Source organism: Agelaius tricolor, unplaced genomic scaffold (genome assembly GCF_023055355.1).
Source record: "Agelaius tricolor isolate 1412-34295 unplaced genomic scaffold, bAgeTri1.0.p SCAF_9, whole genome shotgun sequence".
Lineage (NCBI taxonomy): Eukaryota > Metazoa > Chordata > Aves > Passeriformes > Icteridae > Agelaius > Agelaius tricolor.
Window position 1 is genome coordinate 44880417 of NW_027269269.1, and position 13537 is coordinate 44893953.

Genomic DNA, 13537 nt, shown 5'->3' on the forward strand with positions numbered 1-13537 from the left:
GAAGTCCAAGCATCTCAATGCATAATTTTTTTTCTCTTGTCTCTAATTCTTAGAAAAGAAAGAGGAATGTGCATCCCCAGGAGGTACAGAAACAGATGATAAAAATTTCCCTGAAGTATGGTGGGATGAGAGTTATTGTGCACACAAAAAGGTAAGGCTTTCGAAGGCAAAGTAAATTGAAGTTCTTGGAAGAAATTCATCACCTTGCTGTCTAGAGTAATAAGGCTAATACATGGATAAAAGAGTCTCTTCCTTTAATTGAATAATTATATATTGTGCCAGTCAGTACCAAAAGTACTAGACACTAGCAGTAGTCTAGCACCAGGTGTAATAGTGCAGCATACCCTTCTATGTTACTGAGTCTCTGCTCTCTCCCAGCCCTGGGGAGGGTTTTCTTTGTGGCAATTCTACCCCAAAAGCTCCAAGAAAAGGCTGGAGTTGGGCTCTGACACCACCAGGCAGAAAGCAGAGCACAGCCCAGGAGAGCTGCCATGCACTGAACCTGAACGAGGTGTCATTAGCCCCAGAAATGGCTGTGCTCAGGTACATGTTCTATATTCCAGTGCAAGCTGGATAAAGCCCTTTGCTGTCCACATCTCTGTGTGACAGAAGATTGGCTGAAACAAGGAATTAGTGAGCAGAAAAAAGACCCCTGCTCTCACTGCTGGCTGCCTCAATCTCACTGATGCCTTATCCAAAAGCTGAAATATCATCCTAGTTATTGATATTTTTGGGTAACTGTGTTTCCAGAGAAGCAGATGGCACTGCTCATCACTATTCCACTGACCTCTGTCTCCTCCTGTTATTGATCATAGCTTCTCCCTCCGGCAGAAAGCCAGCAAATTATCACTTTGAATAAAGAGCTGAGGCCAAAGGTAAGGGAAAGAAATGAAGAGCTGTGTAAGAAAGAGAGATTAATAGCAACAGTAGGCACACTGGGAGAACAGCAGTTGGGCCAGTGTGTTTTGATGTCTAGATAGGGAAAGGTCAGAGAAATTGAGTATATGGACTTCACTTGGAAGTGTGGGTAGAGTCAGAAAAAGGCTTTGCATGACAGTGCCCCTTGAAATTCCCACCTCCCCATCCCTCAGCTTTTGAACTAAGGCAAGCTTATCATTATCCAAATATAATCAAAGTATACAGGAGAGCACTCATGCTTGTATTATGGATTATTCTCACAACAAGTATGGTGTGGGAGAGACGCAAATCACATGCAGAAAACCAGTAGAGGAAAAGATAAAGGGGAAGTGGTCTCCTCTCTAGGAAAGGGTTTTTCAGTGTTCATAAGGTTTGCAATTCTACCATGAGGAATGGTTTGCTTAGAGTGTCACCTTCTTTTCAGCCTTTCTAGTCTTTGCATCTCCAGGAGCTACACAGCACTATAAAAACTTCAGCACCTCCTGCCCACATTGTGCATTGACCAATCTTGCAAATGCACTTCTACCAACAGTTTAAACCATACTGATGTTTCAGTTTACTCAGTTCAGTCAGATTGTAAGAACTTTGTTAACCCTCGACTAGAAATGAATGCCAAGCCTTGTTCAGCTGAACCAGCAGCAATTTTTCTCAATACAGACAAGGCCACAGTGGAAATATAAAACCCTTCCTGCTGTGTTAAGAAAAGCTCTCAGCTAAACTTGACTCTTCATCTAAACATATGGTTGGAGGGAAGTACATTCTCAAGAATTACCTGCACTGGGAAGACTGCAATATTTGATCTGTGGTTCCTGAAACAGAATGGGTCAGGGAACTGAAGTGGTCCCCAAGTACAACTCAGTGTGTTTAATGCTGGTTAAGGTGCAGCTCATTATCTGTAAGGATAAGATCTTTCATAAAGTAGTCAAGGCATACATTCAACTGGTTCTGTGCATCCATATGCCATCCTTTCTCTGGACACAAAAAATCCTGGAACAGCTCTAATGCAAGAGGCTGATTCATTCCCAGAAGCATTCCCTTTTCACGCTTACTGGTTATGCTTTGACTATACCATAAAAAAAAAGCAGCAGGGTTTGCAGTTTTAACAGGAAATAAATGAAAACTAAAAAAAAAAAACCAAACCCACACCACAGTCAAGCTGAGGATTAAAAAAATATATATAACTACACACTGCCCTCTGGCTCCTGTATTGCTACCACAGAGATATGCCTGTAATCATCACTGCAGACTGCTGGGATTGAGAACAGGTCGGTTATCAGGAGCTCTCCTAAGCCTATTTGATACAGTTAACACTTGCAGGCAAAATTAATTCCTACATCACCTGATGGAGGAGCTGGCCGACTTCAGAGATGTGAGAATCCAGACAGACTGCAGAGCCTTGCCCCTGGTCCAGCAGGGAAGTGATGCTTGCAGTGCCATAATTAACTCTACAAGTATTAAAAACGTTTCTGAGATGTTCACACAAAGATAATGGGTGTTTAAAAAAGCAACAATTTTCACTGGTGAGCAGGCTGTAGCTTCCAGCCAGGCATGCCACTCAGACTGACACTGAAAAGAAATGGTCTGCTGTTTATAGTGTATAAGCCCACAATTTTTATTGATAAAATGTTGGAGACTGACAGTCCTACACTGCTTCACTGCATCTCAATGCACTGTAGTGCCTTACAGTGCAGCTTCGATTTGCCATAATTGGGTTCAACTGTGCTAATCCCCTTGGAATGCAGCAATTAATACTTATTTAGTGGTAATGGCTGCATTCCAAGAGGATTAGTCCCTGCCCTGCACTTTTGCCAGCAAATGGAGAGCTGGAAAGAAGACAGTGTCTAACTACAGGTCTTGCTTTGCAGCTCCCAACAGGGAGACAGAAGGAGTAGCTCTTGCTACAACTGCTCCCCTTTGTGTATGAAAATACTGCTTTTCCAAGGAAAACCCACCTGACTGTCACTACTCCTTGCAGCTGCATCGAGCAAATAGAAACCCTGACACGTGCAACAAGAAAAAAACCCCAAACATAAAAAGGGACACCTGTGCAGGATCACAAAGACAAATATGGTCAAGAATGCATGTTTCCTGTGGGAGATTATAAACAGGCCCTGATGCCATGCAAAAACATATCTCTATTCATTATTTCAGGGATTTTTGTGACTGGTAGTTTCCTTTTTCCTGCTATGGTCTTAAAATCTTCAGTGCAACAGGGTTTATGGAAACCTATAAAGAACTTGTTAGGAGAAAGTTAAAATGCACCCTTTTTGAATGTTCAATTTTGAGACTACTGAATCTGTAATATCCAATTTTTCCCTCCCCAGTGACACCTTTATGATCTGCTCTGGATTTTGTTGTTGTTAATGCACTCAAGAGACCACTGCTTATATCATATTTTAGGGAGGAGGAACAGTGCTTCTTTTCTTTTCAGTGACTCAAGCTACTCTCCCTGGCATCATCAACAACCCTGTTAATTGCAGGTGAATTTCCCCAATTACATTGCAGCATATGTAGAAAAATTCTGTGACTTATCACTACACACATGCTCAAAATGCTCACTTTAATTATAGAACACCTTCAGTATTTTCTTGCATGGCTGTACAGAATATGACTTATCAGGCTATGCCTTTTATAAATATAACAATATTGAAAAGCACACACATTTTAAGGTCTGTGGCAAGCATCTACTTTTCCTTTATTCTCCTCCCCTCTTTACCCCTAACACACATCTCTTCTGCATGTTTCAAATGCTTACCTGAGGAAAAAATTAAATTAACTGAAATTCATTTAAGCATTTAAAACAAATAAAAAAATCCAATTCATGCTTGATTAGGCAACTGTTTTTTGGCTAAAAGACAACAGGAAATTAGTGTGCAATGTTCCTATAATCATACAATGCAGGGTTTGTGCAACTATTTCTCTTTCTTATCTCGAAACAATTGCCATCTTTCAATCTAGAAACAGTTACTTGTTAACACTGGAAGATGTTTAACAGGTTCCATTGGCATAAAAACATTATAGAAACACATATTATCTTCGATGTTTTCATATAAATATACAATCTTATATATACACACTATTTCTTGACACTGTCTCTTTCTCACCCTTTGTACGCACACCCCCTCTGTTTGGTTTTGTCAAGTTACTCTGTGCTTGTAGCAATCACAGATTTATTTTAAAAAGCCTTAAAATTAATTATTCACAGATTAAAAGCAAGTAATCTTATTCTTCAAATAAAGCATTCCTGTCATCTAAGGGTATCAAGATGAGTTACAAGTATTTTACACGAGTGCTACAAACTGGTGTCTACATTTTTATAAGTAAGAGGAAGGGAAAAGTAATCATGCAAAGTAAATTTACAATCTGAGTCAGTGACAGTAGCAAAAATAACATGAAGTGGTTCTAGACCTGTGTGGATACACTGACAATACTACTGAGGTCAGGGAAGAGACTGTCCTCTTTCCACAAGACCCACAGCAGCTCTTGGACCACCACCAGATAGGTGGCATCTCTTTTGTTTAAACTGGAGAAATTCTATGCAAAATTAAGCCTAGCAGCTGCAGGAATCAGAAGCAAATGGTAATGGGGAATTTTTGAGTCTTTTAAATGTAGGATATTAAGAGCTAGAGGAAGAAAATAACTCAGAATCATCATTACAGCTATCAGGTTCTTTGATTAAACCCAACATCCCCTGAACAATACAGAATTGCACCCTCTCTGGTACTAACTGCATACCCAGCCACACTCAACCAGAGCACTCCCGCTCTACAATCAGCACAACTAATGAAACTCAAATTTTCAAAATATGATTTTTTTAACCTTTAATATATGTGAACTAGGGTTTGTTTCCTCTCCCCAGCTCATAGTTGGCATGACATTTATAGGAGCTTGGTAGCTTTGAGGTCAGACTCCCCATTTCAAATCTGAATCCAACAAAGTAAGAACAAATCTGACAAAGGCAAGTACCCGGAAATGTTACCTAAGCTTTGTTTCCACAGAAACCCAAGCTGTGAAAAACATTAACCCCTACACCCAGGATTAATACAGCCTTATGTTTTTACACACCAATTCAACCTAGAAACTCTGAGGAAGCCTCTAGACAGAGTTCTTAAGTCAAAGAGCCCTGAGAGTAACTGCAAGAGGCTTGTATGAGAAACTCAAGGGCTGAGCTCCCCAGCAGAGAAAACACAGTTATTAGAGAGAACCAAGAAGAGGAGCTGGCAAGGAGGGCAGGGCAGTGGTCTCAACCCCAAAATAAGCAGTCCCACAGTACCTGGAGAAGAGCAGAGGTCGGGTGACAGCAACCAGGGTCAGCCACACTCAAGTCAGGATTAAGGCCAAGACAGCAGGACTGAGCAAGCAACAAGAGCCTGAGCTCTAACACAGCCCTCATAGAAAAAGGGGAAGCTTCAGGATTTCCCCAGCTCTGCCGCATCACCCAAACACCTGCACATCATCAGGGCAGCCCAAACCACCGGAGAGCAGCCTGGGGGCACTTGAGGAACCTAAGATTAATTAGCTGTTGAAAATTACAAATCAGAGTCAAGTGGTTTAATTCAGCTCTTAATAAGCCTAAGCTGAAGCATGGTCACACTAATGAACCCCCTCTCTCTGGATTTGACAGAAGTAAGCATTGCTGGGCCTGGAGCCGGCTGCTCCCAGCCGATGTTCCGAGGCATTCTATACCTGTCTCCATTTCCTTTACTAGAGTTACTTAATTTAAAAACCTTTAAATCATTTTCATGGATATTACTTCTGAGCTCTCCGTAGCACAAAATGATTACAAAACACAAAAAAATGATGAATGCTCCTTTTTTTTTTTTTTTTTTTTGCAGCCAGCAGGCTGCTGTGTTTATGGAGGGAAGCATTCATAATGTAAAGCACTGTAGAAAAAGAATTTGTTCATATTATGCCCCCGTCGTTTGCTTTTCCAGCATCTTTGAGTTATGATGAATTCAATAACCACTTTTAAGTATTAAACATTTAACACTCCAGCCGAATGTAAGTCTGTGGCACCCTCTTGTGTTCAACAACAATATATCACTTCATTGGATTTTCTCTCAATTCAATGTTTTTGCTCAGGAAAAACCTTTGGCAAACAAATTAATCTATTAAGTTACAAGTAACACTTTTTGTGTTAGTCTGATACTCTGCTTGACCTACCTCTATTTTATTGTGAAGATCACAGGCACAGTATTAAACAGCTAAGAAATTAATTCCAGAGAGAACTGGATAAAGGATTAAATGAATACTTGATATATTTAAGATCTATTGTGTAATGGTGTTGCATTTTGCAAGAGCCTACTGGGCACAAGTCCTCCATTTAAAACACAAGAAACAAATTGAAAATCAAGAAGTAGAAAGACAAACATGTCAATAAGCAAGATCAATAGAAGGAAGAACATGTAGTAGGAAGCAGAACATGACAGGTTGTGATTACCCTTATTAGATTCCCAGCTAACAAACATCCTGTGGCTTAGTGAGGTGCCTGCAGTTATCCTGTGTCAGATTCCTGTGAGTGCAGGTGCCTCCCAGGTGGGGAGGCTGACTTTATTGCTGCTGAGAATATGCTCAGGTACTCCAAGCATGCCCTGGCAGAGGATACACACAGAAATCAAAACACTGATTCATTGCTTACAGCTGTATCAATTGATTATACTCAGCCTCTTCTGTTCCAAGCCACAGTATTACTCCTGGATGGCAGGAAAAAAGGAAACATGCTCACAAATAAATTCCTGAATGAGCTGAACAGAATGAAGGTGAGCACAGGGAAAAGAGGTGAGGAAAAATAGGACCAGCTGATGACTTTCTTGGGTTGGTGATATAAACATTTACATACCTATTACTAAGGGAGAAGATTGATAACCTGAACAGCTTTACATTCCACTACTACATATAAAACACACCGAGAAGTATTCAGTGAGATGCACAGATACAGCTCCAGAGTTCTCTAATTGACCCTCAAATCCAGGTTTGCACATGTATCTTAACCAGTCTGCTGATCACCATTTTCCCAAAGAAACATCAGATTTCAAAAGTGAAGATAATTGGATGAGCTAGAGTTGTTGCAGTAGCATTACAAAACTGTTTTAAGATCTTACTGTTACAAAAAAGGCCCTCCCACTTCCAAAGAGAAAATACTTGGGAATTGATAGTAAAAGAAGAAAACCCACAGACAAAGCCAGCCTTATTCTACACCAAAACCTCAAGTGAAAGCAATACTTTTGAAAGTGGTGCTCTGGTTTTTGCTGGGATGGAGATTTGGGTTTTGTGGTTGGGGTTTTTTTTTGCCTTAGTTTGCTTGGGGCTATGTTTTGAATTTGTGCTTAAAACAGCCTTGACAACACACCAATGTTTTATTGTTTATGCAATGTCAGGACCTTTCCTACTTCTCACCCTGCCTTTCCAGCCATGGAATCTGGGGGTGCAGAAGCAGCTGGTTGAAGTAGGAAGTTGGGGATGTGTGGAATGATGGCATTTGTCTTTGCAATTTTTCATTTCACAGCAGGAAAGCATGTGAAGTACAAAGACACAGATTTAACCCAAGGAGGGGAAGGCAAGTATAAGTAGGGACATTTTCCCATTAATTCTAGCAAGAATGAAAGACTTCAGGGAAACAGTAAGACAAGAACACTAAAAAGAGAGTGCTATTATGAAAGAGAGCAGGAGGGAGAGAATAATTCTTGGACATGCAATAAATAATGCTTGACACCACTTGTCAAAAAAATATTTTAATTTTAACAAAAGCCCAGCATCATCAGTCTCACACATCAGAAATTACAGGGTTACACATAATGCATTCAGGCGTCCTCACAGAAAGTATTGAGTCCATGACAGAGATTCAGTTGAGTTTTCACAACTGTCATACCTTATATTAATTTTTTTCAATTCACATTAAATATCAGTGTTACCTATTCAACAGAAATGGTTTCTATATTTTAAGTTTTTTTAATCCTAAATTAATTTTAAAATAGTAGAACAGTACCAAATAGCTTCCTTCCCCTTATGAAGAAAGAACTCTTAATAAGTTACATAAAAAATACTTTCACAAATCATCCCAGTATCTGAGAAAAGGAGTGATATAACAACAACATTAAGATATGGGGATCTTACATGACAAATCCCACTGTTCTATAGATCAGCCTCCTCTAAGGAGTCTAAATTCTTTAGGTGAACTAGGTAATATTTTTTCACTGTAAAATCAACTTGTTTGTTCATAAATACTTTTTAGTGCTGGTGAACTCAGCGCACAACAGATTGGAGAGGATGTTAAAAAGGCTGGGTTTTTTTTGTGGTTGGGTGTAATTTACTTTAACATGGAATTAAGCACACCTTTCATTAATTTTCATTCTCTACTAATCATGAACCATTTGTGTCAAACTGTATTGCTTCTTTTTCATTTCTTGGTTACTAATCCAAAATTGCTGTCTAAAGCTTCCAGACCCCAAAATCCTCTCAGTTCTGCTGTTGAGGGGAACAATGCTGATGAATTGCCATTTGATCAGATTAACAAAGCTGACTATTTCAGCATCTCAATCAGAAAACATTTACCCTTCACAACATTCTCACTGAATTTACAAGACACTGCTCTTCTTGAGTCAGATGTTTTAGGTACTGCTTCTATTACAGAGTCAGGGCACATAATCAGCTGAGGAATTACCAAGAACTCATCCTGAGATATAAGTACAGCTGGCATGAACACAACTGTATTCTACAGCACATTCAATAAAACAGAAAAATGGCTCAAAAAAGTGAGTTTATCAGCGTGCAGAGAAAATTCTTAACAGGATTTGGAAACTCAGCACATCCTTTGCCACTGTAATACAGACAATGCTTTCCATTCCATCAGCTGAGCCATCCTGTAGAACTTCACCATAAAATTCTAAACTGAACTGGTATTAAAAATAAAATAATGGAAAGTGCTCAGAAACATTATTTAACTAAGGCACTTTAGAACTGGACTAAACCTTTAGATTCCAGTAAACACAACATTTCTGAATGCACACTGTCAGACACCTTTCCAAATTCACATCCAGTGAATAAAATTTAGTTATTGCTTATGCACAAAGGTTTTTCATTGTGACATGATTCAGGTTAGTGAGAAGTTAAATCTGCTTCATAAGGGTAACACATGCTCATTAACAATGCAAGGTGTTTGATTTATTATATTATTAATTCAGCTCTACACTACATAGAAAAAATAAATCTTTCATGAAACAGCCAAAGTCATTCATTTCCATATCAGCATCACCAAGGATCTTCTTCCACCTACAAGGAGTAAGAATAAGAGTGAAATGAATGCATAATTCATGTTGACTGTGCTAAAATATATTTGAAAGTTTTGAAGACTTGGTTTTATGTAGACAATAGAAGACAATTTCTCTATATTTCAAAATCATAAGGACAGATTCAACAGCAATTTTCTTTTGGAAGTATCAGCAATATTGCTGCAATCCCATTAATAAAGCTTCAGAAATGCTGAAGAGTCTTACTACTATTAATTATTAGACCAAAACATCATCTGTCTTGCAATTAATTCAAACAGAGGACAGTGACTGTGCTAATGCTATAGGAGTCACTCCTCCCTGTTAACAACAAGAAGTTTACAGGTGTGAAATATAATGAGAGGTAGCCATGAAAAACTTCAGCACTTACTAAGGCTTGACACTGTAGTACTCTTCTGGTGTCACAATTTTCAATCCACCAAAGTAGTCCAGGACCCAAATATTGGTGATGTTGAATTTGGCAAAAAACCAATTGTGATCCTTGGGCCAACTTTCCATTTCAGGGTGGCGAGTGAATAATGCTTTTTTGGCTAAGTCTGCTTCTGAATCATTCACCTAAACAAAAACCAGGAAAATGTTACAATAAGATAGTCATGTAAAGATGAGTTTTAGCTAAAAAACCTATGCTGACTGCAGTGTGCTTTCTTAGTCCAGCCACATCTTGTCCCAAGGGGCTCATTACTGTGGCTGAGGCTGCTCATCCTCAGTGTGGTGTGCAAGAGTGTGAGACAGGCAACACTTACAAAGTAGTGGATTTCAACATTAAATCAAAATGCTGCTTTTAGAGTTAGCATGAGCAAGAGAGTATTTCATCAACATAAGAATAAATCTTTAAACAAACCACAAACAGAAAAGTATAGATGCTAGGTGAATTATTATAATGTGATGTCTTAGGTGTAATTTCACCTCCTCTGCACCTGCTCATTCAAACTGACAGAAACAGATACAACTCTGCTCAGAAACACACAAACATAAATGGGATGATATAACAGAATCTACAGAGAAGGGAAGCTAAAAAGTGTGATGGCACTTAATATACAATGTGCAGATATTTGAAGGGTGAAATCAACCATTTAGAGCTCTGGGTATAGAATAAGAAAAACCACCTAAATAAAATCAACTCCATTATTAATGAGAAACTCAGGAAAGCAACTACAAGACCGCTGAGTGCAATGTGCAAATATCAGAGCTGTGAAAACACCAAATAAGAATGAGACTATCAAGAAGGAGAGTAGTGATGACTAGTTCTCATCCTCAGTCATTACCCCAGTAATGGGATTAGTATCTTCAATAAATAACACATGCAGCTCTCATTTCCTCCTAGAAGACACCAAAGTACTGGTGCACAAAAGAACACTGCCTTGGCAGCAATGCCACCAGATCACACAATGCACATTTTTTGTCTATAATACCTGCAACTTTGTAGCTCAGGTTTGTATTTACTTCAACAGAGTTTCAGAAGCAGGCACGTCACACTGCTTGAACCAAAGAATTTAACTGAGCAACAGAGATGTGAATTAAATATGAAGGTTTTTCCAAAATAATGGCCTCAGACTTCATAGTTTCAGGATACATTGACAGGAATGAGGGAGATTTCCTGCATTATTTTCTCCCCAAATTCCTTGCTAAAGGCATGTCAACAGAGCTCCTGCAATAATCAAGGGTTAACTTTTTTTTTCCTCCCACAGACTACGAGCTGGCCTTTGGGTATCACAGCACAGAACACCCCAGCATATGCTTCTGCACAGAATTTCTCACCTTTCTCCTCTCCCTCCACTAAACAAATCTGTATCTGATGCACACAACCTTGCCCAGCACCCGCTTTCAGCTGCTCACCTTTACAATGCTCCCAACGAAGATGATGTGGGCACAGAGGGGGTTCTGGGGATCATATTTGTGCTTCCTGCAGTAAGGAGTCTGTGCCAAAGACACAGTCAAGGAGGCATTTGAATTGACCTGAAATGCAAGAAGCAAGATAAGAGGTTTATGCTTACTTTTCTTGAGTGAAAAAAAATGTCATACCCACCACATTTTCAGCTCTTGGTACTTTATTCAGCTCAATAATACTGGCAGAAAGAGCAGAGCTGTCACCACCTTTTCCTAACTACATCTGAAAGGTTCCTTGGGCGAGCTCTGAATCTGAAATAAAGCCCAGTTCAGAGGTGTACTGAAGCTTGTTAACATAAAATGCAAACATCACAGAACAAGACTCCTTAAAACTCTGAATTCAGCCCACCTATTTCACATGCAAATGATCATATATTACAATTTACAGACACAAAGGACAGTACAGAAGACAAGGACATACAGTGAATTTCATCAGGTGAAAGGGTAAAGTGTTACTGAGAAGGCAACCAAGTGGGCTTCTCAACTGTTGGTAAAATTACTTAGAACAAAAACAAACATCTCTTCCTAACAGCCTCCTGGCTCTCCCAAACAGCTCTTTTGGAATTTAAAGTGAACTTTAGAAGTTAGGTTTAAAAAAAAAATTCAGAGTATTTAAGTGAAACACCTAACTTGAAGAATTAAAGAACCTATATCTGATTGTTTTTCTAAAAACTAATTTGGTGACCATGGCTTGAAAAGCACTGGTGCCAAACAGGATTGCAGAATGCCATCTACTGAGGGTCATTATCTCCCAGCAAGGGAAGTTCCCCTGCTTTGAGACGTTTCATTAGAAGAGCTCATGTCCAAGAGAAACCCTGCACAGTCACTTGAAAACTGCGGAGAGCACAGGAGACCTCGTGAAACAGAAGCAGCCACTTGAGAGATAGGAAGTTGCTTAACTCCCAAAAAGCTGACTCATGATTACTCGGCACCTTCTCCCTCGCCTGTGACTATCACGTGTCGAGAGTTTCTGCACTGAAGCAGCAAAATAAGGACCTGTTGAGGAGCCTCCTGAAGGAAATATTGATTACTAGTTTATACTGGTGGGTTTTATGTTATTCTGAAAGAGAACAGCTGTATTTGGGATGGAAAGAAAGGTATAACACAAAACAAATTAGACTCTCTACAGCACTCAGACATATAATTCAACTATTTTAAGGTAACAAACTAAAACCTGACATGGAACAAACAAAAAATCATAAAACAATCTGAAAAATTACCATTATTTTGTGTTTACTAATATTGTAAGTTACTAAAACAAACAAACAAATCCAATAAAGGAGGCATGACTGCTATTTCATTAAGTTTTTAGCAAACTCTTGGCCATAAAAGCTCTGGGACAAGGCCAATTACACACTCAGAGTCTCAGCATGCCAAAGCTGCCTTTCCATGTGTGCTTCCCTTTACGGTAAGCTCCAGAGATTTAATAACTATTCCTTCAGGAGGCTCTGTAAAAATTCTCTTTGCTTAGGTCCCACACTGACAAGTTCCACTCCTTTTGACTTTGTTGTGTGTGAAATTTTCCTCTGTTCAAATATTCTGTGGCGCGTCATTTCTTTGCTCAGTGCTTCTGGAAGCTGCAGACACTTGCTCTGCCTGGCGCTGCCCTTTCTTTCTCAAGACCACGATCAGCAGGAACTTCTCAGTAGCCCTCCTGGCTGTAGCCACAGACAGCACTGCTCAAGGGCTAATAATTGTCCCCAGGGCTGACAAACGGAGTGACATCCTTGGAAGAGCCATAAACTAAAACACAGATGAGGAACAATTTTACGCAGAGGGTGCCAAGGGCTCTGGAACAGCTGCCCAGGGAGGTGGCGGAGTCTCCCTCTCTGGAGAGCCCTACCTGGACACGTTCCCGTGTCACCTGCCCGAGGTGACCCTGAAGGATCTCCGGAGGTCCCTCCCAGCCCCAGCAATCCCGCGGCTCCGTGAACCAGCGCTGTCACACTGCCTTGCAATCACCACCTGCTGCTGAGCGCCGGCCTGAGGGACCCGGCTGCTTCTCCGAGCGTCCTCCGTGGGGTCACTCCGCACCCACGGTGTCACCGCCCCTCCAGGCCCCGCTCACCTCCAGGTCCTGCACGGAGATCTCCATGTCGGTCAAGTACAGGTAGGGCACGCCGCTGCCGCCGCAGGGCCCGGGCGGGCCGTCGCTGAGGGAGAAGATGTTGGCGAAGGGGCGGCCGCGCAGCCCCTCCTGCGCCGACAGCGTGGCCAGCGCGCCCCAGTCGCAGCTGTGCAGGACGTAGCGCGCCATACGCGCCGCCTCCTCGGGCGGCGGGATGGCCGCCACGGCCGCCAGCAGCAGCCCCGATGCGGCGCACAGGAGGAGCAGCAGCCGCGCCATCGCTGAGGACACGGACAGCACTCCCCGCACAGCCGCGCACCGGGACATCACAGCCCGCACGACGCCGGCCACCGAGTGCCGGGCCCGCCCGTACCGCCCG

At 41.1% G+C, this 13537-nt stretch overlaps 1 protein-coding gene across 1 annotated transcript; it reads right to left on the minus strand.

The window, feature by feature from the left end:
- Window positions 1-9572: 9572 nt before the first annotated feature.
- On the minus strand, window positions 9573-13485 carry CREG1 (cellular repressor of E1A stimulated genes 1). Its single transcript, XM_071433773.1, has 3 exons — window positions 13159-13485; window positions 11040-11159; window positions 9573-9758 (listed from the first exon to the last, which is right to left on the minus strand). Exons 1-3 carry the CDS (start codon window positions 13483-13485, stop codon window positions 9573-9575), a joined length of 633 nt encoding a protein of 210 aa, XP_071289874.1.
- Between the last annotated feature and the right edge of the window lie 52 nt (window positions 13486-13537).